The 25664-nt window shown below is 32.3% G+C and overlaps 4 protein-coding genes and 1 long non-coding RNA gene across 5 annotated transcripts; 2 read left to right on the top strand and 3 right to left on the bottom strand.

Moving 5' to 3' along the window:
- The first annotated feature begins 91 nt into the window (after nt 1-91).
- Nucleotides 92-4597, top strand: LOC140751579 (transmembrane reductase CYB561D2-like). Its single transcript, XM_073085532.1, has 2 exons — nt 92-579; nt 1736-4597. Exons 1-2 carry the CDS (start codon nt 349-351, stop codon nt 2243-2245), a joined length of 741 nt encoding a protein of 246 aa, XP_072941633.1. The 5' UTR covers nt 92-348; the 3' UTR covers nt 2246-4597.
- Nucleotides 4598-7213: 2616 nt separating this feature from the next.
- SkpA (S-phase kinase associated protein 1 SKP1-related A) lies at nt 7214-8368 on the bottom strand. The gene is made up of 2 exons (XM_073085468.1): nt 8165-8368; nt 7214-8096 (listed from the first exon to the last, which is right to left on the bottom strand). The coding sequence occupies exon 2, from the start codon at nt 8094-8096 to the stop codon at nt 7608-7610; it is 489 nt and encodes a 162-aa protein (XP_072941569.1). The 5' UTR covers nt 8165-8368; the 3' UTR covers nt 7214-7607.
- Nucleotides 8369-10899: 2531 nt separating this feature from the next.
- On the bottom strand, nt 10900-13314 carry LOC140751585 (uncharacterized). Its single transcript, XR_012103364.1, has 2 exons — nt 12756-13314; nt 10900-11979 (listed from the first exon to the last, which is right to left on the bottom strand). It is a non-coding gene; the product is annotated as an uncharacterized LOC140751585 (long non-coding RNA).
- Nucleotides 13315-17900: 4586 nt separating this feature from the next.
- LOC140751643 (uncharacterized) lies at nt 17901-18937 on the top strand. Its single transcript, XM_073085618.1, has 2 exons — nt 17901-18444; nt 18536-18937. The coding sequence occupies exons 1-2, from the start codon at nt 18131-18133 to the stop codon at nt 18768-18770; spliced, it is 549 nt and encodes a 182-aa protein (XP_072941719.1). The 5' UTR covers nt 17901-18130; the 3' UTR covers nt 18771-18937.
- Nucleotides 18938-20345: 1408 nt separating this feature from the next.
- Nucleotides 20346-25528, bottom strand: LOC140751693 (mitochondrial ornithine transporter 1). The gene is made up of 7 exons (XM_073085701.1): nt 25374-25528; nt 25003-25086; nt 24229-24473; nt 23248-23394; nt 22019-22151; nt 21633-21830; nt 20346-20544 (listed from the first exon to the last, which is right to left on the bottom strand). Exons 2-7 carry the CDS (start codon nt 25070-25072, stop codon nt 20423-20425), a joined length of 915 nt encoding a protein of 304 aa, XP_072941802.1. The 5' UTR covers nt 25073-25086; nt 25374-25528; the 3' UTR covers nt 20346-20422.
- Nucleotides 25529-25664: the final 136 nt, after the last annotated feature.

Here is a 25664-nt window from a genome sequence, read left to right as displayed (position 1 = left end):
ATTCATTGTTTAATTCATATTTAAGGGCGAACAAAACGTTACATTAGAATTAGATTATATAATAGTTAGTCATGGTTGATGATAGACAGTTACTGAACGTTATTGTTGAGCACAAAACTACTTTTGTTTTGCATTTTATAATTTTGCAAATCGATCAATACCTGTTGACGTTGTTGAGCTGAGCAAACATCTGGTCAATTCTAGTCCATTGTCCGATATCATGTTATCCTAGTATGTATTGACATCAAGTGTTATCGGAATTATGTAAATTGTTTAATTGCACATGCTTTAGTAGTTGAAAGAGCGCAATTAGCGTGACGTGTTCGTAAAAAGGGAAGAGAGATTTAAATGGAGAATAGAGATTCCGAACCAGAGAATCCGACGGTGGAGGATATGGCTCCTGTTGAGAGAAGTTCGGAAACATCTCATCTAGTTTCTTCTGCTTCCAGTTCCAAGCCAAGTTACATTAATGTCGTGAACAATGTTTGCGCATTAGTTTTTACCGGGATCATTACTTACTGCTGCTTCAAGGATGGAGTGTCTCTGTTTTCTTTTCATCCGCTGCTCATGTCCATTGGGGTAAGATGTTTTTTTATAGATTGAAGTAGCAAAGAAGCATGCATTCCAACTGATAGTAAGTGGTCATTACTGCACATGGAACTGTAACAAACTATATACAGAACAGAGATTCATCCTGGTTCCGATAAAAATTGGTTGTTATTCCTGAGGACTAGATGGTAGCCTCATATGTAATACAGCTAACATCCACACCCAGCCACTTTGGCTAAACTGTACTTTATGACCCGTCGAATTTTGAGTTGTGAGTGATATAGGTGGGTAGGGGGTACTACAGGAGCATTCCCTGTGAATATGGAATTGCGGAAAGCATCCTTTTTTTTTAATTTTGAGATTAACTCGTAAAAATAGTGTTTTAACTCGCACGAAACGTCAAATCACGGCAATATAATAATTCGTAATCGCCAAATTTGCTATTAGGACGCTAAAACGACTGTCATTTACTCGATTTTTCGGATAATCGATTTGGTTAAATGGTTTAATAAATACAAAAAATAGGAACCCTGCGAAGCGGAGTTCCATCGACCTTAGTATTCTCAAATTCTAGGTCTAATTTTAATTGTTTCAGAACTAGCTTATAGTGTATTTATGAGGGGTGAGATGGAGGGGGTTTGTTTCTTTCAATATCATGTACATCCCCTAATTTTTAAGTCTTAATTCCTAATGAAATATGTAGGTAACTTCAAAATTTTAAAAAATCATAAAAAAGGGGAGCTTCCGCAACCCCCCCTTCACAGGGGAAGTTAGTATGACCACCCCCCTGCCCTCCCACCCAAAATCAACATCAAATTCGATGGGTCACAAAGTACAATTTTACCGCCACTTCATACCAGGTGTGACAAATGGATGGGTATAATAAAATTCAGTATGACCCATACAGGTTCTACCATCTATCATGAATCATATTTTAAGTATTTTAGACAAAGTCAGGTGGTAACATTATCCTTATAGATAAGTTTTAATTTTCCTCTATGTTTTTCCCCTGCAGTTATGCGAGGTACTCATAGCATAATTTATAAAAAACAAACAATGATGTTAATGTAGGTATAGAATGTAAAGGTCAAAGCTGTTAAATTTTAGATAAAATTTGATGATATATTTTTTTGTAATTGTAGTATTTTTGTATAGTTTTAATATAAGTGAAAAATTTCTGTTGCAGTGGCTGATAATTATGACAACAGCAGTGAATGCAATCACTCCAGGAGACCTCGCTACAGAATGGATGCCTATGCGACTTCGCAGCGCTCGTCACTGGGTCCTGCAAGTTCTAATGGCTATAATTACCTTAACTGGATTTTTAATTATCCTGTCTAACAAGATAATCCATGAAAAGCCTCATTTTGTGACTCTTCATGCCAAATTTGGGTTAGCTGCACTGATTTTTATGGTAGTTACATGCACTGGGGGATTAGGTGTTCTGTGCAGCCTGAAATTGAAAAACTATTTGGCTCCTATTTACATTAAGCTCCTGCACGCCTCCTTTGGTTTGTTGACTTTTGTCTTGGGGGTAATAACTATTATATTGGGAACTTTCTCGAGGTGGTGGTCATTTGGGGAAATCTTGCGATACTCTTGTCTACTGCTTGTGTTGCTGGTAATGCTATTTACTATTCTGCGGCCTAGCTTAAAAATTTACTTCCGTCTCAAAGAGAAAGTAAGTGGCAACTAAGGCAATTTTAAATCTCAGATCATTATGGAATCTATTATGTAAACTAAGATCAAAAGTGAATATTTTCAAAAAAATATATGATTATACATCTAGTGTTATCCAAAAATTAGAATCTAGCAAATGTTTATAAACATTACAGCCTATGTATTTGTGGTGTAGAATCTGTATATAATTGTATTGTGTGTTACATAAAAGTATATCAATTTTAACATATTATACCAATGTGGCCAAATTATAATCTAAATATTAGTGGTTGCTTGAATATCATAAGATTAGCTACAACTATAAAATCCTGAATTGATTCCTAAATTTTAATGTATTTGATGTTAACTAAACTCTTTTGGAAACTTTACATCTCCAATACTGGTTTTAATAAATTTTATTTTTGTATAAAATTTGTGTAAATGTAATTTATGTTATACTTTCAGCAACTGTCACACCTTTAGGTGTGTTTTATACACTAATATCATTTCTATCATTATTTAAAGTTTAAGACAGATGCAGGTAAGAGAAGGTTACATTTTCTTAAGTAATCTCACACAATTTTATGATACAAAAGCTTGTTTGAATTATTCAATAATTATTGCTGTTTATGTTTTTATTCAAGGTGCTTATTATGTGATATTTTTACAATCGTTTTTTTTAATATGTTTTTTCTGAAGTTTTAACTGTTAATTTATGTTTAAAAATCATTCAAACATGTAACAATGTTTGAATGATCTATAATACAATTAATATTCACCTATAAATCTACAAACGTACAAAATATTTTTATTATTTTAAAGTAAATAGATCATAAAATATTAACTAATTTTAAAATATATTTCTGACAACTACTATTTTCTCTCTATAAGTATTTGAAGACAACTAACATAATCCGCTTGTTGTTGTAATTAAATGCATAATAAATATGACATAAATAATGACTATAACAAAATATTTTAAAGTTACATGAATTTCTGTAAATTATTATCTTAACTTTAAATTTTTATCAACCCTTACAATGTTTAAAGGTAACAGTACAATGTTAAGGAAGAGTATCAATAATTTTAGATCTATATTTTTTCGCTATATATTTTTTATAGGATAGGAATCCATAATTTTGAAACTTGTCATGGCCAAAAGTGTGATAATATGCATTCCTTATATTTTTTGTTCAAATAAATTATCTCTATAATACCTGAGGATTTTTAGTTACGTAAACTAACTTAATAAGGACAATAATTTTATGAATTTTCGAATTTATTTAAATGTGTGCCGCTTTTTTTAATAATTTAGGTATCTTTATTGATAGTGGAAGAAAAAAAAAATTTTTTTTCAAGGCATATTTATAAAATCTACATATTAAGTATATCATTTTTGATATCTGCATTTAATACTTAAATATTTTATGTAAGCAAATTTTTCCAACACTTACTTGAAGATATAGTATATTTAACTATTTACATATTATAATATATTTATATAATGTACTTATTGCTTGTAGAACAAGTATTGGTAGTTATGTCTACTTGTGAAATAAGATACTATTTTTATTATCATTTTGTATCAGTTAATAATATGCTGCGTGTATTTTATAAGTACTGTTTTAATACAACCTACCAAAATTTTATATAAAGTTATTGAATTATTATTATAAATAAATTGTGTTTTAACATGTCTCGATTTAAACATAAGAATAACCATTTAATAGTTTTATACTTTTATTTTAATATAAGTAAATAATATAAAACTAATTATTGTGATATTTTGTTTTATGTTACATATTTGTGTATTCAAGTGCAACAACCAAAGATAATTTGGGTATCAAAATTAGCTTTTTAAAACATGAATTACATGAAGTAGGTACGCATTATAATAAAATTATTAAAAAATCTTCAATAAAGTAACAAACCCAGATGGGTTTGTTAAGCAAATGATAGTTGTTGTTTGAAACTACTACTAATACAAATAGACAATGAAAATAAAATTCCATCGAGTTACCCAGTAAACTGTGTTATATTTAATATTCTATAACATTTAAAAATAAATTTAGAAAATTCTGAATATAGACGTAAAAAATCCTATTTACACTATGTTAGACTGATATCTATTTTTTTTAACTTTCTGCCAAATTTTAGAATAATTATATAAGTTGGATTTTTCAGATCAAACATTTGAAACAAGTATTAAAGTTACAATGATTGTAGGCATAATATTATAGATTTTGTCTGTTCTTCCATAGTAATTAATAGTATTGGTGTTTGTAGTAAAACGTAAATGTAGATGTAAGTCTTATAGGCGACTTTTGCTAAAATGTATCTATGTGTTATATTATAAAGTGAGTCAAATATATATTGGATGCAAATTGAATCATGTTATATTTTTATCCCGCTCTATCGTCATATTAGATAATAATAATTCTTTTATTATATCGTAATGAAATTGACGTTAGTATCCCGTTACTATTGCTACGGAGTATATCCTTTTAGTTGTGTTCGACATTGGCTCTCTGACTACTACGCGCAACAACTTCAGAGCGGACTAGAAGTTTGGCACGGATTATATCTAAAGTGAATCACCGATATACCCAAATTCCGTTACGCATGTAACATATTAAGTTCATAGATTAGTAAAGATACTTGGCCGCCTTGAAATTGAATGAAGCCGCAAATGGCTTATTATAGTAAGTTCTTTTTTTGAATTTTTGACAAATAAAAACATTTTTAGAGAAAATTTACAAATAAATAACTAATACTGCGTAATTTTCATGATAATTAAATAATTTATAATAATAATTTCAAATATTTTAGGGACATTTTAGCACGGAGACGTGGCAAAACTTTTTAACGCATCTATTTCAATTCTCAAAACTGGGTACATTTTCTTGTTAGGAGTGAGTAATCTTTACTAATCTATGATTAAGTTAGATAAGCAGCGTTAGCCTTGTGGTTGAAACTCTGCCTCTCGGTTGAGGGTACCGATGTTGGAATTCCAGGCTCTTCACCTCTGATTCTTTAAATAATAGCGCAAATGTATTTATTAAGTTAGTAGTAATTATTTTATAATGTAATTACCTAACCTTGATGCCAATAATACCAATAATTAATACCAATCCTGTATGAAAAAAATAAAAGAAAATAGAAAACTTAGCGAGCAGCGCCCTGCGAGCGAGTGGGTCAAAGTCGTGTAAAGTCAGTATGTACTTATAATATAAATAAGCTATCAGAGATAATAGTAAGGCATGCATTTTATTACTCTTCCCCATAACTGATTTACGTACATTGTGTAAAGAGACTGGGCATAAAAATCTCAACATGTCTGCTATTCGATATGTGGATCATTATAAAATTACAAAACATATTTATTTTACTTAAGGAAAGTTGAAATAGAAACTTCTAATCTTTACCTATACTTGTTTTATTACTTTATCCAAGTCTTTGAAAATCTTTATATATATGTATATATATATATATTTCTTATGTGCGTGTGTATGTCACTGAACTCCGCCTAAACGACTGAACTGATTTCGATGAAATTTGTTGTGTGTTTAAAGGGACTTGAGAATGGTTTAGATTCACAATTTAGTCCGTGGTTTTTTTAGTTAATTTTTAATTCGTAAGTAGTTATAAAATCGGAAACTATGCATTTGATCAAGTGGTGATCTTTAGCAAAGTTGTTGTCCAAGAGCCCACGAGGATTTTGGAGCTGCTATGACCAATTTTCGACAGATGGCACCACTGTCATTCCAATGCAGGTACAAATTTTCCGTTTTATGTATCTCATATTATTTCTAAATGCGGGCGAAGCCGCGGGCACCACTAGTATATAATGGCTGGTTAATGTGATTATTCCCGTTTTTATTTATCACCTTGACCAAATTGAGTAGATATTATACATAATGGCTAGATATTATGTATAAAATCAGAATTTATCACTTTGGCTGTAACATATACACAGTTTTAACCCAGCATAAGTCTTACAATAATTACTATTCTTTATAGGGTTTGGAACCAAAATGTACAAATATTATCAACTTTAAAAATAAAATAGCAGATACTGTGTTGTAGGTAGATATTTTATTTTAAAACAACGCATCAAATTTTCACAAAACCTTTTGAGTAACTCTAATGGCATTTTCTCAGATTTTATTATACAAGAAAATGTATTATAAAGCAATTAGTTTAATTTTGTTGATGTTTGCCCTCAACATAATGAGGATACATCCTTGTTCAGTTATAATAATTTCATATTATATTACGTATACAACTATATCAACTAACTCAACACCACCCTTGATGCACAAGTCCTTTTCAACATAACTTAATTTCCGTTAGTAGTCACTTAAAGTAAATGTTTACCTGCAATATGTTATTATGTAAAATGTTTTGTAATATTCTTAGGTTATAATTGCATGGTGAATTAGGTTGATCTAGTTGTATAGTTGTTAAAATGTTAGTTACAGTATTGTACTGAAACTCAGTTGAAGTTATGTATTGAAACTAGGTAAATTTTACAATAATACAAATATTGAGCATGAAATCATTCCACAATAAACCAATTAGATAAAGTATTAACAATCCAAAGTATAATTTTATGAAACATTTGTACTAAAATGTTCGAATTGGATTGCATATATTCATTCTTAGCATAAGCATGTAATGTTGATGTTTTCCAAAATTAGATTGCAAATATTTGAACTATTATACTTTAACTGCATATACAAAATTAGTGACAGTGTTATACAGAGTGCAATATTTATTTTGGTTTTTAACTAGAAATTACTGAACTATGCTTAATTGAACAACTTATGAAGTGGTTTATAAGTTGATCATACTCTTAGGTGTCATCACAGTTGTCGAGACAAAACTTCATATTTTTAGTTATGACTAATGCAGATGACAAAATATGGAGTTTACAATTTTTTCATACTAATGGGGATGCAATGAACCTACTTATCTACTGATTTCGAAATTAAAATAATACTAATATTCCACAAAAACAATAAATAATTTTTAATCACATACCTGTCAATGGAAAAAATTTTTTTAGAGAAATATTACAACTAATACAAATAAATTTAACTGTTATTACAAAGAACATTATAGTTGGGAATGTTAGGGATGTTCAGATAAATGTAGTTATGCAGATTAAATATTCAAATATAATGAAACCTAAACCAAACTCAGATTTAACAATCCAATAAATATTTGAATTCCAACATATGGTTATTCACGAACATTCCCATAATTCAGTAAAATACACTTAAAAATAATAAGACAATCTACGGCTAATGTTTGAGTAATCAATGCATGTCTTTATACATTAATAAATATAAATACGAATTACAATGTAAGTGCGGCAAGTGCTACAAACCTAATGTTTATTTCTCCTCACACCATTCATTTTCTTTACGGACCTGATCTTCCTCAGCAGCAGTAAAATCATTTTTGATGTTGAAAGTCTTCCTTATTTCTTCTGGAGTCTTACCTTTAATCATATTGGCCACGGTCTTGCAAGTCACGTCGAGAAGGCCTTTAATGTCGAGATAATTAGCAGCTAAAATTAATTCAAACAATGTGCCTTGATCGACTTTCAAAAAATCGGCATCCCACGACGAAATATCATCTGTTCGCTTCTCTTTGTTTTCGTCGTCTTCAGGGAGAGGGGGATCATCCTTATGGTAGGTGGCCCATTGAATGACTTTCTTCAAAATAGCGGAATTTACATTCGGCAACGGAACCACTTCTTCTTCATCCTCGTCCATGCCTAGATCTTCTAACATAGTTTTGATTGTGACTGAACATTTTGCGATTTCGACGTCAACATCAAAAATTTCATTGTCTGACGACTGCAGCTTTATGTTGGGCATCTGCAACAAATGGCATTTTAAAAAAAGCTAATTCCCAGGTTAATGGACGCCATCTTTGAAATACTTACGTTTATATTCGCGAGGACTGTACAATTTGTGATCTAAATATAAATGTAAGCAAGAGAGTGCTCACAGGAATGGAAAATATTAAATTACCGTACTATTATTTATTTCACCACAAACAAAGAGATTTAGTAAGTTCTCAAAACGATCACACAACCCGCTGCAGGTTTGCACTTTGCTATGAAAAATTATTGACAATTTGACAATATTGACATTTCTTCAGGGTTGCCAATGTCCGTTTGCTTTATTCCCCAAAATTTAAAGCCAAATTCCCCATATTCGGGGAGAAAAATTCCAAATTCCCCGCATATTCCGCACATAATGAAATAAAAGAAAAAGGGATACGGGCAATTTTTATTATATATCTTTGTTTTTATCTTTATTCAGTCTTTTAGTACCTTCAAATTCAATGCCTCATCTACATGCTTGCAAAACAGTCTAAAATTCCAGCGTGTGTATAAAGCGTTTGACTTATTTAAGGAATTTGTTTATATGCCTTCTGCTTTTCGACATAATCATTTGTAAGCATATTTTAACTTAAAGAAAATACAGCAAAAAACGCTATCTTTGCGTGAACACCATACTAAAATACATATTGAAAATTGTTAAATTTCTTAGTATTGTGCGTAAAAAAATAATATAATTATATTAATAATATCAATTAATATAATTATATTTTCAATATAAATGATTGCCTTATTCAAAAATATTGTTGATAAAAAAATGATCAAAATCCGATCTGTTTCTGAGGACTTTCCAAGTAAACGCTACAAAATCTCGACTATATGACAATGTGTACGTTGTCTATTTTTTATGCCCGAAACAGAATCTGCTATAATTATGAATTGGAAGGCAGTGATAGCCTTTTGGTTGAAACTTGGCCTACGATCGAAGGATTCAAATCCCACGCACCGGCGATTTTACAAAATTATGTAAGTATTAGAAAGAAATTAATTATCACTTGCGAAGAAAAACATCGCGAGGAAACTTGCATATCTGAGAGATTTATAAAAAAATCTCTATGGTGTGTGAAGTCTACCAATACGCACATGGCCAACGCGATGGACTATGGCCTAATTCTTCTCATTCAGAGATAGACCCTTGCCTAGCTATGGATCAGTAATGGGTTGATGACGATGTACCTATTTGATTTTCAAATCATGAAACGATGCGTTAGCGAATGAAAGCACAAAATTTATTTTTAAGGCCGTAAATCAATTTCTGAGGGATTTATTTGATTTTTTTTTAAGTTTCTTCAGGATCGAAAATCGGTATTATTGTAAAGGTCCCTAAAATCACCCTTCGTAGAAATGTTTATAATTATTCGTGTCTATAAAAATCAGTGATAGCTATGCAGTGTACATTTTCTTCCTTTTTAAAATCTGCCTTACCTTTTGAAAACTTTTATTCCTATATACTTCCTCTATATCATCCAAGAATGAACGTAGCTCATTTCCAAATAGTTTTCAGACAAAGAAGAGCTTTGATGAGCTTATTTATAAGTAAAATCGAGTATTTATTATTACTTATTAATAAGCATATGTTAAGATGTTATTCACATATATTCCCCGCACATACCAATACCCACTTGAGTTGCATTTCCCCGCAAATCGGGGAATTTCCTACAAATCGGTAACCCTGATTTCATTGATAGTGATGTACTAAATAGATATTAAACATCGTTAAAGTTGTAATCGATTACGATAGATCGTATTTCTGCTATTAATGTTATTGTCTTGTTACTTATTTGTTACAGAAAGATTTTTATAAATGATTTCATTTTAGGAAAATCTATTAATATTTTTGTACCAGTGAACTTTTAAATAAATAACTTTTCAAATGGATGTAAAGTCTACCGAAAGTTGGCAACACGTCGAAATAGTCATAGTATCAATAAGCATCGTCTTTATACTGCGTCCTGTTTAATTCAAACAGTCCCAATTACTTAAGGGAACGATTTCATTACCTACATCTTTCTCACGATACACGCTTTCTTCGTTCTAATGAAAATCTTTCCCTTTCAACTCCTTGTTCCTCATCCTTCTTCGGCAGATCCTTTACTGCAGTGGCTGTGCGCCTATGGAATTCCTTACCATCTGTTATCCGTCGCGCACAGTCACTAGATTCTTTTAAAAGACAAGTGAAGGAATTTTACCTAGCACTTTAACCTGATATATATTTAAAATATTATTATTATTTGTATTTATTTATCCTATCTTTTTTTTTTCCTATTCTCTGTAATATCTCTATCCCTAACTTTCTTCACCTTCTACGCTAGCTGCTGATATGTCCAAAGATAAATTCTAGTTGGTATGTTTTTACATTTGTACACCCCTACCCTGTGTTTCTTGTGTCTAATATGTTTCTCGAAAAGCGCGGGAAACGTTCAACTTGGCGGGCGCCTTTTTTTGAGATTTTTCATTTAATTTATTTTTTAGTAGTTTAAAGATCAGTTAAGTAGTGTATTGTAAATATATTTTTATTAGTTTATCTTATTATATATAGTTTTGTAAATATCTCACTTGGGTAAGTCTTTTAAATTATTTTATGGCGGAGGATGGTACCTTCGATCCTGGGGGACCTGAAATCCCCCAGGTCGGAGTTAATATTGTAATACAAAACGAATCTAGTATGGACACTGATAGTTCTATCAGGTCTGAAAGGAAACGTGTTAAAGCTGCGCGCAAATTTTGTAAAAACTGCAATAAAAAGAAAAGGACCGATAAATCAAAACACCATAATAATTCAAATCGTAGCTGCATGTGCTTAAGTGAGGAATCTAGTGGAAATGAAAAGAAAAAACATAGAGCCCATAAAAAAGTTGATATTAGCTCTCCTCCATTGGAATCTTCACCCGCAGATGTATGTAACACCTCAAATTTGGAAGTATCTAATACCCAGGATACAGTTAGTACAGAACCAACTAGGCGCATCCGTTATTATATTGAAACAGATAATGCTCCTTTCCTTGTACATGTCCAAAAGGTTACACAATCTTTGTCTGACGGTGCCACACTCCACCCTATTACATTTGGTAATTTCCTGAAAAAAAATAATAATGTGATTAAAAATATTGTTAATGGCAGTCTTAAAAGAATAGGTCGCAATAGAATAAGCATGGCATTTGCCAACTATGAAGATGCTAATAAATTTGTTTTGAGCCCCCTATTAGAACAAAACAAGTTAAAAGCTTTTATTCCATCATTTAATGTTACGAGAGTCGGCATAGTTAAAGGTGTTCCCTCAGAATGGTCTGAAGAAGAAATTAAGTCCAATATATCGGTACCAATTGGTTGTGGTGAAGTTATAAATATGCGTAGGCTGAATTATAAGGTAATTGTTGAAGGATCACCTGTATGGAAACCCTCTCAATCTGTAGTACTGACCTTCGATGGACAGATATTACCTAAGAGAATTTTCATGTGCTATAATTCATTAAGTGTGGAACTATATATCTATCCAACTATACAATGTTATAATTGTTGTAAATATGGTCATACTAAGGTGCATTGTAGATCTAAACCACGTTGCTATAAATGCGGTCAGGAACATACAGGAGACACTTGTAGTGTCATTGAAATTAATGCTTACTGCTGTTCATGTTCAGGATCTCACTTTGCTATAAATAAATGTTGCCCAGAATTTGAAAGACAAAAAAGGATTAAGCTGACAATGGCCCAAAGTTGCATGTCATATCTTGAAGCTTCTAAAATCCATCCCCCAATATCCAGGTCATATGCCGAAGTTTTAATTTCTGAACCAAATACATTACATTCCGAATCTATTTTTTCCACAGCACCACACTCTAGTACTAATACATCTACAAAAAAAACAATATTTTTGAAACCACGTGTACCACCTAAACAAGTGAGAGGATATGACAAATTAGCTCATAACTCTCTTATTAAAGATTATAACCCAAATCTTTCTGCACCTAATGGTTCTGCTATTGCAAAAAGTACAATTGAACATTTTTCTGTAAAAGATATCATAAATGAATTAATTAATACTTTAATAAAGTTAAATATTGTAAAACCGGACAACGCTGCCTTTGTAATAAATGAAATGAATAATGCGCAAAACCAAGATGGACAAGTTAACCAACATAGTCCAATGGAATTGCCACAGCATAGTTAGCAACAAAAGTGATTTAATATACTTAATTAATAAATATAACCCTATAGTTGTTACACTATCTGAGACATGGTTAAAGCCCGGTTACTCTTTTAGAGTTCCAGGTTTTTCATGTCTCAGAGAAGACAGGCCTGATGGGTATGGTGGAGTCGCCATACTCATACACAATTCAGTCTCCTTTACTCCACTTATATTGCCATCCCATAGTGAAGGTATATGTGTTATTGGAGCTTATGTAAATAATGTAAATATAATTTCTGTGTATATTCCTAATCCTTCTTCCGCAATCTTATCTGAAATAAATGTCTTTCTAAGCAGATTACCAAAACCATTTTTATTATTAGGTGATTTAAACTGTCAACATGTTACATGGGGAAGTTCAAAATCTACATGTTATGGAGAATCTTTATTAGAAATCTTAGATTTAAATAATTTGTGTGTACTTAATACTGGAACACCTACTCGGCGAACTAAGCCTGAACAAGGTGATAGTGTGCCAGATATATCTATATGCACTCCTGATCTTGCATCTATTCTTACATGGCAATCATTGCCTTATTCATATGGCAGCGATCATATGCCATTGCTGATTTCTTTTCCCCATCTTAAACCACATACTTTCAAAAGATCCTTCCGTTTAAAATATAAACTTAATAGCCCAGACTGGACTTTATTTAAGTCTAATGTCGACAAAAGATTATCTACTTTGCCTAAAGTTTGTAGAGGACAGGAGCCAGTTTGCGCCGAGGCTTTGGCAAAACTAATTATTGAAGCTGCCGACGAATCTTTTCCTATTCGAAAAAGCAGGCCCGATAAAATTCCTTCACCACCCTGGTGGGATGAAGATTGTTCTAAAGCAGTCTGGAAAAGAAAACAAGCTGAAAAAGATTATTGCAATTCAATGACAACTGAGAATTTTGACATATACTGTCAGGTGTCACAAGCTTCAAAGAAAATTCTTAAAGAGAAAAAATTAGAAGGGTGGCAAAGATTTTGTTCTTCTTTATGCCCTAATGTTAGTTCTACTCTCGTTTGGCAGAATATTAAAAAATTTCGATCAGCCTTTAACCCATCCGTAACTCATACAATGCCATTATCAGTTGCATGTAAATTTATGGACAAACTAGCCCCAGCCTCAGTTCCTGAAGATAACATAATTTCTATTTCATATAACAATGATTGCGATGGATTAAACTCACCATTTACCATGTCCGAATTAACATCTGTACTTAGTTACTTAAAAGACTCTGCACCGGGCGCTGATGGCATACCATACTCATTTCTTTCAAATAATTGTTATGGTGTCACTGAATATTATTTAAATTTAATTAATTCTGTTATGATTAGCGGGCACATCCCTCTATCATGGAAATCTCAGATTATCATACCCATTTTAAAACCCGACAAACCTCCATTGGAAGTTTCATCTTATCGCCCCATTGCTCTTTCAACTACTATAGCAAAAGTTGCCGAACATCTAGTTAAAAATAGACTTGAATGGTTTGCCGAAAGTAATAAACTTTTGGCTGATAGTCAATATGGATTTAGGAGAGGTAAAGGTACTCTTGATAATATAAGTATCTTAGTAACAGATATACGCCTTGCTTTTTCTAATAATTGCAGTATATTAGCAGCCTTTTTAGATATAAAATCTGCATATGATAATGTTCTCATCCCAATATTAAAGCATAAGATGCTTCAATTGAATATCCCTAACATACTTGTAAATTTTATTATAAATATGCTATCTGAAAGAGAAATTAACTTAAATGTAGAAGATCGTATGATTACAAGAACGATATGGAAGGGGCTTCCACAAGGGTCGGTCCTTAGTCCAATCTTATATAACATTTATACTCATGATTTAGATAAAACATTTAATGATTCTGTTAGAGTGCTCCAATACGCCGATGATTTATTGCTTTATTCCACCAGTTCATCAATACCCACAGCTTGTGAAAATTTAACATCTTCTCTTAAATTACTTAAAGAATGGTTAGACAGGAATGGTTTAGACATATCAGTGTCCAAAAGTGCGATAGTTCTATTTTCCAGAATGCGAAGTCCTCCACATTTAAATGTTACATATAATAATGATACCATTCCTACAAAAAGTGAAGTAAAATTTTTAGGTTTCATCATGGATTCTAAGCTTTCAGGTATACCTCATTGTCAATATATAGCTAATAAATGTGAAAAAAACCTCAATATCCTAAGATGTCTGTCAGGTGTATGGTGGGGTGCCCATCCGTATACAATGAAACTTGTGTATAATGCCATGATACGAAGTGTTATTGATTACGGCTCTTTCCTATTAGAACCGTGTAACGTCGCTGGTTTAAAAAAGTTAGATGGTGTGCAAGCAAAAGCTTTAAGAATCATTTCAGGAGCAATGAAATCTAGCCCAATCAATGCGTTACAAATTGAATGTGGAGATCCCCCTCTACACTTAAGACGACAATATCTGTCGGATAGATTTTTAGGTCGGTGTCTCCAAATTTATAATCATCCAATTTTAACAAAAATCCGTCAAATTTATGAATTAAAAAATTCTCCATATTGGACACATAAATCTCCACCCTGCCTTCTTCGAAGCTTTGAGAAATTTAATAGTATTGAAGCTCCTACTTCCGCTGACACTATGCTACCGCTGTTTAACAATAGTTACGATTCTTTATTAATGTCTCCTAAAATCTGCGAGTTTTCCTTATCAAAAAATGATGTTCAATGTAATGCTAAATTTAATTCAATTATAAATAATAAATGGCAAGGCTGGCATCATATTTATTGTGATGCTTCTAAACAATCTAAATCTGGTTGTGTGGGTGTAGGTTTGTATCATTCCCAGTACAATATTGTACAAAAAATTAAACTTCCACCTGAAACCTCTGTATTTACAGGTGAATGTTATGGTATCTTCAAAGCAGTTGAATATATATTAACAATGAAATTAGGAAAAACTTTAATATTTACTGATTCTCAGAGTGCTTTGCAGACTGTCACGAAATTCCCATTTAAATACAAAGCTCAGTTGTCAATAATCTTGGATATCAGAAGTAAACTCCATACATGTCTATTGAATGAATTCGATGTAGTTTTTATATGGTTACCAAGTCACTCCGGGATTGCAGGAAATGAAAAGTCCCATCAATTGGCAAATGATGCAGTGGAGTGTGGTGACGTTTTTCCTTTTAAAAATTACGCCCAAGACCTAACATCCCTTGCTAAAGATTATTTATACGACTCATGGAATGAACACTGGACATCGAGTTCCCAAAAAAAGGGGAAATATTATCATCAATTACAGCCAACAATCCCTATCAAGCCTTGGTTTTATAAAGTAAAGCTTGATAAATCTGCTACTTCTATTCTTATACGTATGCGCCTAGGGCACGTCTGTACTAGAGAGCATCTTTTGAAATTGGGAATTGTTGATACTTCCGAATGTGTTTGTAAAAGTGGAACTCACAATCTAAACCATATATTTTTTTCCTGTCCTTTACACGATTCCTCCGCCCTTTACCAAAATCTATCTTGTCTTACGAATGTATCATTTCCACTATGTATACCATATTTATTGTCTTCCCTTGATCCTGATATATATAAAATCTTGGCATTATTTATTATGAAAAATGATATTAAAATTTAATATGTATATACCTATCTTTAATTATTATATCTTTATCTGTATGTAAATTTATATTCAACCTACTGTACTGATCCTTCCTTTTCCAAATTTCATCCGTTTTTTATTTTTCTAATCCTCGTTTCCCCGTTTTTACTTGTCATTGGCTGAGCGTCCATGCGCCAAAGCCACAAAAGAAAAAAAAAAAAAAAAAAATATGTTTCTCTTTCAATTACTCTATGGTTGTCTGGAAGAGATCGCTTTTAAGTGATAAGGCCGCCTATTGTACTCTTCATTATATGTATGTAAATATTTGTCATTTATTAGTTGGTGTACAATAAAGCATTTTTGTATTGTATTGTATTGTATCGTCATTATTATTGAGCCTCTAAAGGTGTCCGTGAAACTAGTACAGCAATTACCAGCAGAGCACTAAAAATAAGAGTTATATTCGCATGCACATAAGTTCTATAGTTCCTGATAATTTTCAGGAATAGTTCTGGCGATTTCACGGAGATAAAGCAGAATGAAATAATGCTCTGCTAACTTCACACAGCAGAGAATTTTCTACAAAATTGAAAAAAAGCTAATGATTAGTGTAATTAGTTAATATCTAGAGTTCCTAGAATAGTTTTCAGCGATAGTTCTCGCGATATAACCTGAAAAAAAGTTACTGAAAAAATAAACTGGCAACAATTTAACTTAAAAAAAATTACAAAAAGGTTATCTAAAAGCGGAAACTCGATTTTGCAAAGCCGAGTAATAAAATCATACCTTTAAACAATAACTGTCCCAGGAACTTACACTAAAGTGCCAGCAGAGCATACTAGAACAGTAAAAATCGGTATGATTTTCAACATTTTTTTTTATTTCGACGTAACCAGGGGCGGAATCTCATCGGTTTTACATAGGCTAGTAATATGGCTACAATTTAAAAAAATCTATCCCAGAACTCATACTGAAGTGCCAGCAGAGCATACTAGCGGAAGGATTTTCAAAAAAATAAAAATATTTCCACGAAACCAGGGGGTGAGAATTCGTCGCTCATACATAGGCTAGTAATATGGCTACATTTTAAAAAATAATCAATACCAGAACTCACACTAAAGTGCCAGCAGAGCATACTATAATAGTAAAAATCGGAACCGGTGGGTACGGAGTCCCATCTTGCTGACCTATATGGCTATGGCTTTATGGCTATTTAATCACTGCAATATGGGAATTCCAAATCCTGACATGCCTTCCTTGGCTCCAGATCCTACATCAGAAGTGGGATCGGGACAAGGATCCTCGGGAGAAGGCCATCCATGGCTTGCAATGTTAGAACTTAACTGATCTGATGGTGGATCCTATCAGTTTTTACCCTTAGTCGCTGAAGAGTTGGAGTATCACCCCTGGCTTCATCATGAGGCCAGTTCCAAGATACCAAATTATGACATTGTCATTCAAATTTACTAATCTATGTTCAAATTACATACACATATGAAGTTTCACTTCAACACGACAGTTAAAAGTAGTAAAAAATTTTGTGATTTTTTTTACAACTGAAGAAGGATATTTTTAAGTTTCTAACTAGTCAATGATGTAATTTTGTATTGTTTGACTCACGTTGAGTTGGTAGCAAGTTCTATTGACTAGGCATATTTTTAGGGCAATGTGCACTTATAGTTCAGTACATTTTTTATTCACCGCGAATAATCAAAATTGAGGAAAAAATAGTACCTAAATTAAAATCTAAAAATAGCCCTATTTTTTTCTTGGTTCCTTTACATATTTTAACCAATTTACATTTCAATATGGTAGACCATCTATCTGATAGTATTTAACAGAAAAAATAAACACTGCATCATCAAATTTGTACACGTAGTTAACGAAAGAAGATTAAGAGGTCAGCCCTCTTTTTCAAAAAAATATAAAACAATCGATAGTGCAAAGACGGTGATATTTTTACTAAGGTATTTTTTTTCTCTGAGTGTTCAGATCCTAACCTATGTTCTCCCCAAGTTTGTCGTGGCATTTACGGGATACCTTGTATATACGGGCCGGGCTGAAATTATAATATTATCTATGTTTATAATTTTGACACTACAGACTTACCAGCCTTCGGATTACGTTACAAATTATTTTGCAGCATATTTTATTTACTAAACGAACATACAATTCCACTAAAATAAGTTGAAAATAAGTTTAAATTTGCATTAATTATTTATGCATGTCTTCAGATGATTATTCAATACAGAATATTTATAGATATTCTAGAAAATCTTACAAGAAAAGTCGGAATGGGGTGGAAGGGTACTCGGTTAGTCCGAGAGAGGATATTAACATAGAAGTGGCAGAGACCATACCGAGAAATGAAAGATATAGCGTTGGTACACCTGGATGTAGTTGCGATATAGATCCTGAAGGAGAACTAGCTAACATCCTTCATAGAAAATGTCCGGTGATTGCATTAGCTCAACAGCAGCTTCAAAAACTTTTAGATGAGACAGACGTATTGCTTTGCGATAACACAAGATGTTGCAGGTATAAATGATATTTTTTTCCCTGAAATGATTAATATATATATTTAAAGCGTATTTACAATAAAACTTGTTTATGGCTAAGTTATTTTTAGATCCGTGATCGACTTTTTACAAATATGTAAAGAAGCACTTTGGAATCAGAATAAATGTAGATGTGCAGCAGTCGTTATAATGCTTTGTATTTTCGTTCTTGGGTTGATATTGGGAGCAGCTTCATGTGGTGCTAATTCCGGAAAGTTCAACAGCCCTATCCTCACCTGCGTCGATAACTTTTTCATTCCTGATACTTATCCAAAAATTGAAGACACTTATCGAAGTATAGTATGATTAATTAATGTCGTATAGAAATATGTAGTTTTATTTTATAACATTAAAGACACCGTTACTTAACATTAATAAAATATATAGAATTATTAAATTATATCCATTGAATAAGAAAAATGATTCTTGTGGTTTACGAAGTTGTACCTATTTATTAAAAATCACGGTAAGGATTGTTGTTTTATTTAAAACAAACAGTACCTACGTCCAAATCATAAGACGTTTATATCAATAAAAAGTATTGTTTATATCAGTAGTTCCCAAACTTATTTTTGTCGTGGACCACTTTCAAAATTTTGCTGGTTTCGGTGGACCCCCTGCTGCTACATTACTACCACATTCTTAGTCGACAAAAAAATTGTGTCAAAAATGTAGATAGGCCCTACGCCATACATTAATAGGTAGAAACATGGTAGAAACTATGCTTACATTTTTGCTCTTTAGTATCAAAAGCAGATCAATTTTCGTGGACCCCCACTAACATCTTGTGGACCCCATTTTTTGTTCACGCCTACGTAGACCCCCAGTGAGTCTCTCGTGGACCCCTGGGGGTCCTTCTGGACCACTTTGGGAATCAATGGTTTATATCATTGAACGCTCAGAGTAAATATTACTAATCACTCAGAGATTTAACGTATCTGTACTTTTTATATAATGACCACGTCGCAAACAAGTGTAGGTATCAACCTACATGTAGTAGGTACTTAATATTATTTCACCAATAGGCTTATTTACACAGTATTTTTTTAAATAAAGGAGTGGCAGACGAGAATGTAGTCCACCTGATGTTAAGTGGCTACTGCTCCCCATGGACATCTCTAATCAACCCTAGATAGGATAAGATATCCCTACCTGAAGTTTGCCAAAGATGTGCCGCTGCCCCTGAGGACTACGTCTCGTAAAAGTATGTCTCCCTTACCACACCCTTCAAAACAGCGGCGCTTAACACTGATTTTATGAGGCAGAAATAGGTGGTTGAAAAGTGGTGGTAACTGCGAAATCGAACCTCAAAGGGTACCTTCAAAATTACAGGTACCTACATTATTTAACATCATGTACAGAAAAATATGCAAACTGGCCAGAGACGGTGCGTTTCTGGTCCTCAGGGGCTCCTAAATGTCTATAATTTCCCTTGTAGCCATATAAAAGCTTGTAAAATTAGGTCTACTTGTTAGACTGGGGGCCTCAATCAACTTTCTGCCCCGGGTCTCATTCGACATTTCTATTCCGCGCCATAAAGGACAAAGTCAAGATTTTCATTTGTGATGCGAAAAATTTTACGTTTGGCTAGATGTTTGTTACACATCCACTTTCCCGCATTGACGGAGGCGCGGCACAAAAATAATCTGCGAAAAAAATCGCCCGTCGATCAAAGCGCGCGAGCAACTCTACTCAAAGCGTTGCGGCTCGTCGCTAATGGACGACGCTCATGTCCTAAAGGTTCGCGGCCACTATCGCTGAATCGATTAGAATCCAAGAAATTAGTTTCTTATATATTTTAATATTTAGTATGGATTTAATTTCGTAACACAACGGCGATAGCGATATATATTGTAACTCTATTTAAATAAAAAACAAATAATTGGAAACACATAACAAATTTATTACTTTAATTAAATTAACATAACATTTGGTCATTTAAGGAATGAAATTGTATTTCAGTCTCCGAACGACTGGTGCATCCATTTTTTAGAATATTCGTACACCACGAATAAGGCTGCAGTTGCCGGTATCGTCCGTACTAAAGTAGGTTTTAATCCATTATAAAGAGCTAGCACTCCTGAAAACAAAAAGTAAACATATTAAAACGATAATTATAGACGGTGATTATCATTATGGTAATCATTGAAATGTTTCTTGTTCTCGAATTTAGGTTCTAAAAATGTGTAACCGTGGGTTTAACCATAGACTTCACGCAACTCATTCCATTTGTCTTCCCAATTTATTATTTAATATCTGACCCGGCAAACGTTGTGTTGCCATGTAAATAAAAAGAAATGTTAAGGGTAAACAACCCTTATTACTAATATCACTTAATAGCAGTATGATTTCTATGATTCTTTTTTATGGAATAGTTAATACTGAAACTTTAATTAGGGATGACTGAGAGTGTTATAAACGTAGGAGTAGACAAATATAATCAGAAAGCTTCGAACTGTTAAGCTATCGGGAGTTACACGTGTTATTGTGAGTCAACCATAAAAGATAGACATAATATGCTGTCGTGGGATATTTTTTATATAATTTTAAGGAGAACATTTCCGTCATACATGATTTCTGTATAACTTTAACCATTAAGGTTGCACACGCGACGGAAGCTTAAAAAATGGAGTTACATCTCCAGTTTTCTCAACATTTCCCTTCACTGCTCTGTTCTATTCATTGTAGCGTGATGAAAAGTATACTATAACATGCTCAGGAGTATGAAAAATAATTGTACCAAGTTTCGTTAAAATCCGTCGAGTAGTTTTTGTTTCTATAACGGTTATACAGACAGACAGTCAGACAAAAATTTTACTGATTGCATTTTTGGCATCAGTATCGATCCTTAATTACCCCCTGATAGTTATTTTGAAAATATATTTTATGTACAGAATTGACCTCTCTACAGATTTATTATAAGTATAGAAGAATAGATAATTAAAGTTTTGTGCGGTAAAAGTGCGTGGCACTACACAATCCGGTTTGCACGACACTTCTTACCATGAACAGGCAACAGTTCTTTAAAAAGGCGCAAAGAGAAGCAAAAGGTCCATTCGAAGGGAACTAATCTCAAAAGATATTTTTGATTTTGTTCATCCTAAGGTTAATTCCTCATAAAGTTTAAATGATCGCATTATTGTGTTAACACATTTCGGATACACTTACCCTCCTTTTGTACGATCTCGTACCCTACTGTAAGGAATTTCTGACTCTTATTGGATATTTGTACTCTGGATTTAATGACGTCAGAAGGGAATATAACCGTCCAAAGCACTAAGCCACCAACAGCGCCCGCTATCATCGTTCTGAAGAAACCTATATCGTCTTTAGATTGGCCAGGCTTCGCTAATAGTGTCCTTGTTCCTGAAAATTAAATTTATTGATAAACCAAGGACTAAAGAGCGGTTACCACGATCCCACACATTCCACGACAATCTATTAAAACGAGATTAACTATCAAATTGTGTTTGAAAATTGTGAATATTTTTCCTTTTTTTTAATATATGGAGTTGGAATACATCATCAGAGCATTTTATAGTTAATTAAAATACCTTCATATCCGCCAAAAAAGAAGAAGTAGCCTGGCATTTCTCTCATAATCGTTGGTACCAATCCTCTGAAAAGTCCTTGTATTCCATATTGTCTGAATATTTGTTGAGTCAATTGCAGGGGCGTGACTTTAATCTACAAACAGAACAATAATTTTATCTCAATATCGACAATCCTTGTGATTATTGCGCTATTTATCGGCGTTATCAATATACTGTGGGGGCAAGGAATTATGATATATTTAAATAAGATTATAAGTAAAGATTAATAATAAAATGCGGCTAAACGATGTAGCGCATCTGTATAAATATACAATGTGCGAAATGTGTAAAGCGGCTAACGCTCGTTATTATACGTTTCATGCCTACCAAAGATCGAAATACAACAATTTCTATTATAGTAGCCCACTAGTAGCCCACGATTCTAAATGTGTACAAACTCGAGCGACATTGGGACCTAATTGTAGATTAGACGTCAGAATGAAGAAAGGTTTATGATATTTTTCGATCCAGTGGGGTGGTTTTCTTATTCTGACGATTTGAAAAAAAAAGTATGAAAGTAGGTATAAGAAGAATAACGTATTTCCTAAAAAATAGCCTTTTCCTTTAGTTTGTGATACAACATTACTTCCCAGGGATTCATGCTAATAAGTGACACTATCAAATAACTCAATATTTATTATTATGTTGTAGGTTGTTTTTTTTTCAAAATGACTATTTTTTTCACTACTTCGACGTGTGGTAATCGGCAGATTATGATGTTTCGTGTTTTCTAGCATTATTTATTTTACGTTAAAAAAAATTGACCGCACTCGAGCATATCCAGTTATTGATTTTTTTTGATTGTCCAAACTGTCCGACATAGAAAACTCATTTATGGGGGGGCTCATTAAAGGGTGTAAGGTATCTCCCATATCTTAGTCTGCCGCGCTCGAGACTATCCCCTCTTGGGCTCCCCAACTATTAAGCAGATTGATTATCAATAAAGAGCATAACTCCATATAAAGTTAAGTAGCAACACTAACACATGATTAGCGATTTTACATTTCCCATGCAGTTGGAGAATGCTATATCCTTTAAATAATTGTATAAATACAATTACATACATAATAATCAATTATTATACTTTCATATTCGATTTTAAGATAAATAAACACATGCTAAGCAATCACAGATAATGAACAAACTAATATGAAATATATTCATGAGATACCCAAAAAGAGTCATCATACAGCTGTTTGTGAGCCCTGCACATTGACTTCTCTCATCGCTTGTAGCTGGCACTTGATCAGTTCTGTGGGACACAGGGTGAATGAAGAGAAAAACGCTGCCAGGAATCCCGCAGAGGCATTTCCAAGTGTTGATAGTTGTTCCACATTCTAGAAGCAAATATTTTCTAATAAGTAAATAAACTCATAAATTAAAATTCAATGTTGCATAAGACATTAATAAAACTCAATATGTTTACCAGATTACACAAGTTGATATTAATCACTCTTAAAAATATATTTAGTTATGTAGTAAGAGATAAGTCAAGGAATATTCATGTTATCTCAATGTTAATGCCAAATCATTATCTATTGTAAATAAATCATTTCAAAAATCAAATCAAATAAGGAAATTGATTAAAACATCTTATATAACATAGGTACTTTATTGCATTAAGTAGCAATATGTCCTGTGCGTTAGGTATTAGAGTTAATTTCACAAGGTTTTATTTCTATACTATCTATTGGACATAAGTGTATCTGTATAGGTCATGAAAATGCGCAATTTATTTCATAAAGTTAAGTCGTAAATAAAATAATACGCCGTAATTAATTTCTACGTATGTTTAGTCAGCTGCTCTGATGTAAAAGTATATAATACTGTATTTACCACAATTACACATGGTTTTACCCACTTCCAATATGCTTCCAATAATAATATATTACTACATAAATCCATTAGTACATAAATCTTACATAATGTTAATACATTATTCATCATGTATGTATTTTGTAACATTTCCAGGTATATCACCAGGATAACGAATTTGGGTTATGAAAGTTTGTTATGATATTAATCTATCAATCACAGTGACGCATGTCAAGATTCCCACTACTAGGATGGTTTTTAATTTTACATTGACCAACTGGTCTTTTTGTGTACCTATGGCTTATCAATCTGTTAGTATTAGGTTTAAATATAAAACTGTGTAAAATTCTACCTACCTCTGTCCCTGTGACACTACAGACAAACTTCTGGCAGTAACCATATGCAGCAAATAGGACAGAATTTTCAGCTACATTGGCCATTATGGCAGGAGTTGTTCCAGCATACAGTCCTCGTATGACACCGTCATTTCTTAGTGTTGTTTTTAAGCAGTCATACATTCCTTTATATAATTGTGGAAATGTTTGCATCTTAACTTTAACCGTATCTAATGGTTGGCCAACATATACTACTGCTACGCCACCTGACCATGTTAAAAAAAGGAAAAAATATATATAGACTAAATATAAAAATAAAATATAAACAACCAATAGACAAAAGTAACTATGACAAATAAATTGTTAATTTAAGCAAACTTAAGCAATTATTAAAATAAAGAAAAAGAATATAAGAATGTTATAATTTAATTAAAGAAAGTAACCAATGCATTGTATCAGAATACATACTTATCAGTAAGATCCTTGCCTTATACTTGAATGCTGTACATAAATAGCTTGCAACAGATGTACAAGGCTATTTCACAATATTTGTGATATTTGCATGACTGTGCTAACATTAATAGAGGATGTCTTTCATACATTATATAAAGGAACGGAATTAACTTGATATTATATATAAAAGGCATGCTTTATGTCACATTTCTTAGTTAGATTAAATATAGATATTTAGAGATAAGGATAATATTATTCACCTTATTGTACTAAATGTTTATAATAAATGTGTACGGACTATAAAGTCTATTTGAATATTTATACAAAAATAAAAATAATTACCTAATGAGCCTGCTGTAAAATCTATAAGTCCATTTTTTAAATTTCCTGATGAGCCTGAAGAATGTGCCATTTTCAGATTTTGTACTGGAAAAGTAAATTTTACAAATATAATAAAAGCTTACAATTGTTTTATTTGTTATTAAAGACTTTATTAAAAAGACAAATATATTGGATAACATAAAAACTATACAGTTTATATATTCAAAACTATTTTTAAGTTTACTGTGTGTGCAGATTGGTATAGGTATATATGAGTAGATAGTGTAATAACACAAATAATTTTCAAATATATAGTGCGGAGAGAGGTTACAAGTTATAACTTTTGAATTTTGATAAGGATAAGGAAGAACAAACAATTCAAGTTTACTTACTATAAAAATACAAATCGTTGGCCAAATCAAGAATTGTTAAAAAATTAAGGTTTTAGTAACCAATATAATAAATTTGTCGATTAATTTCAGAAAACGCTGTTCGTTTAAATACTAATTTTATTTTTATACACTACAACAAACCTACCGGACTTGCTGTCATTGACTGAAGTTTTATCTTTCGTATAAGATAACTTGATTTCAGGGCTGCCAGTATGAAAAAAAGCAAGTATATTGTTAAAAAAATCTTCAACAAAATATTACGCTTTATTCTTAAATTTAATAATTATTTAT

The sequence above is a fragment of the Epargyreus clarus genome, unplaced genomic scaffold (assembly GCF_041222505.1).
Source record: "Epargyreus clarus isolate Ecla_fem2 unplaced genomic scaffold, WU_Ecla_fem_2.2 ptg000023l, whole genome shotgun sequence".
Taxonomy (NCBI): domain Eukaryota; kingdom Metazoa; phylum Arthropoda; class Insecta; order Lepidoptera; family Hesperiidae; genus Epargyreus; species Epargyreus clarus.
Note: the sequence above shows the minus strand (reverse complement) of the source record. Positions and strands in the feature narration are given on the sequence as shown.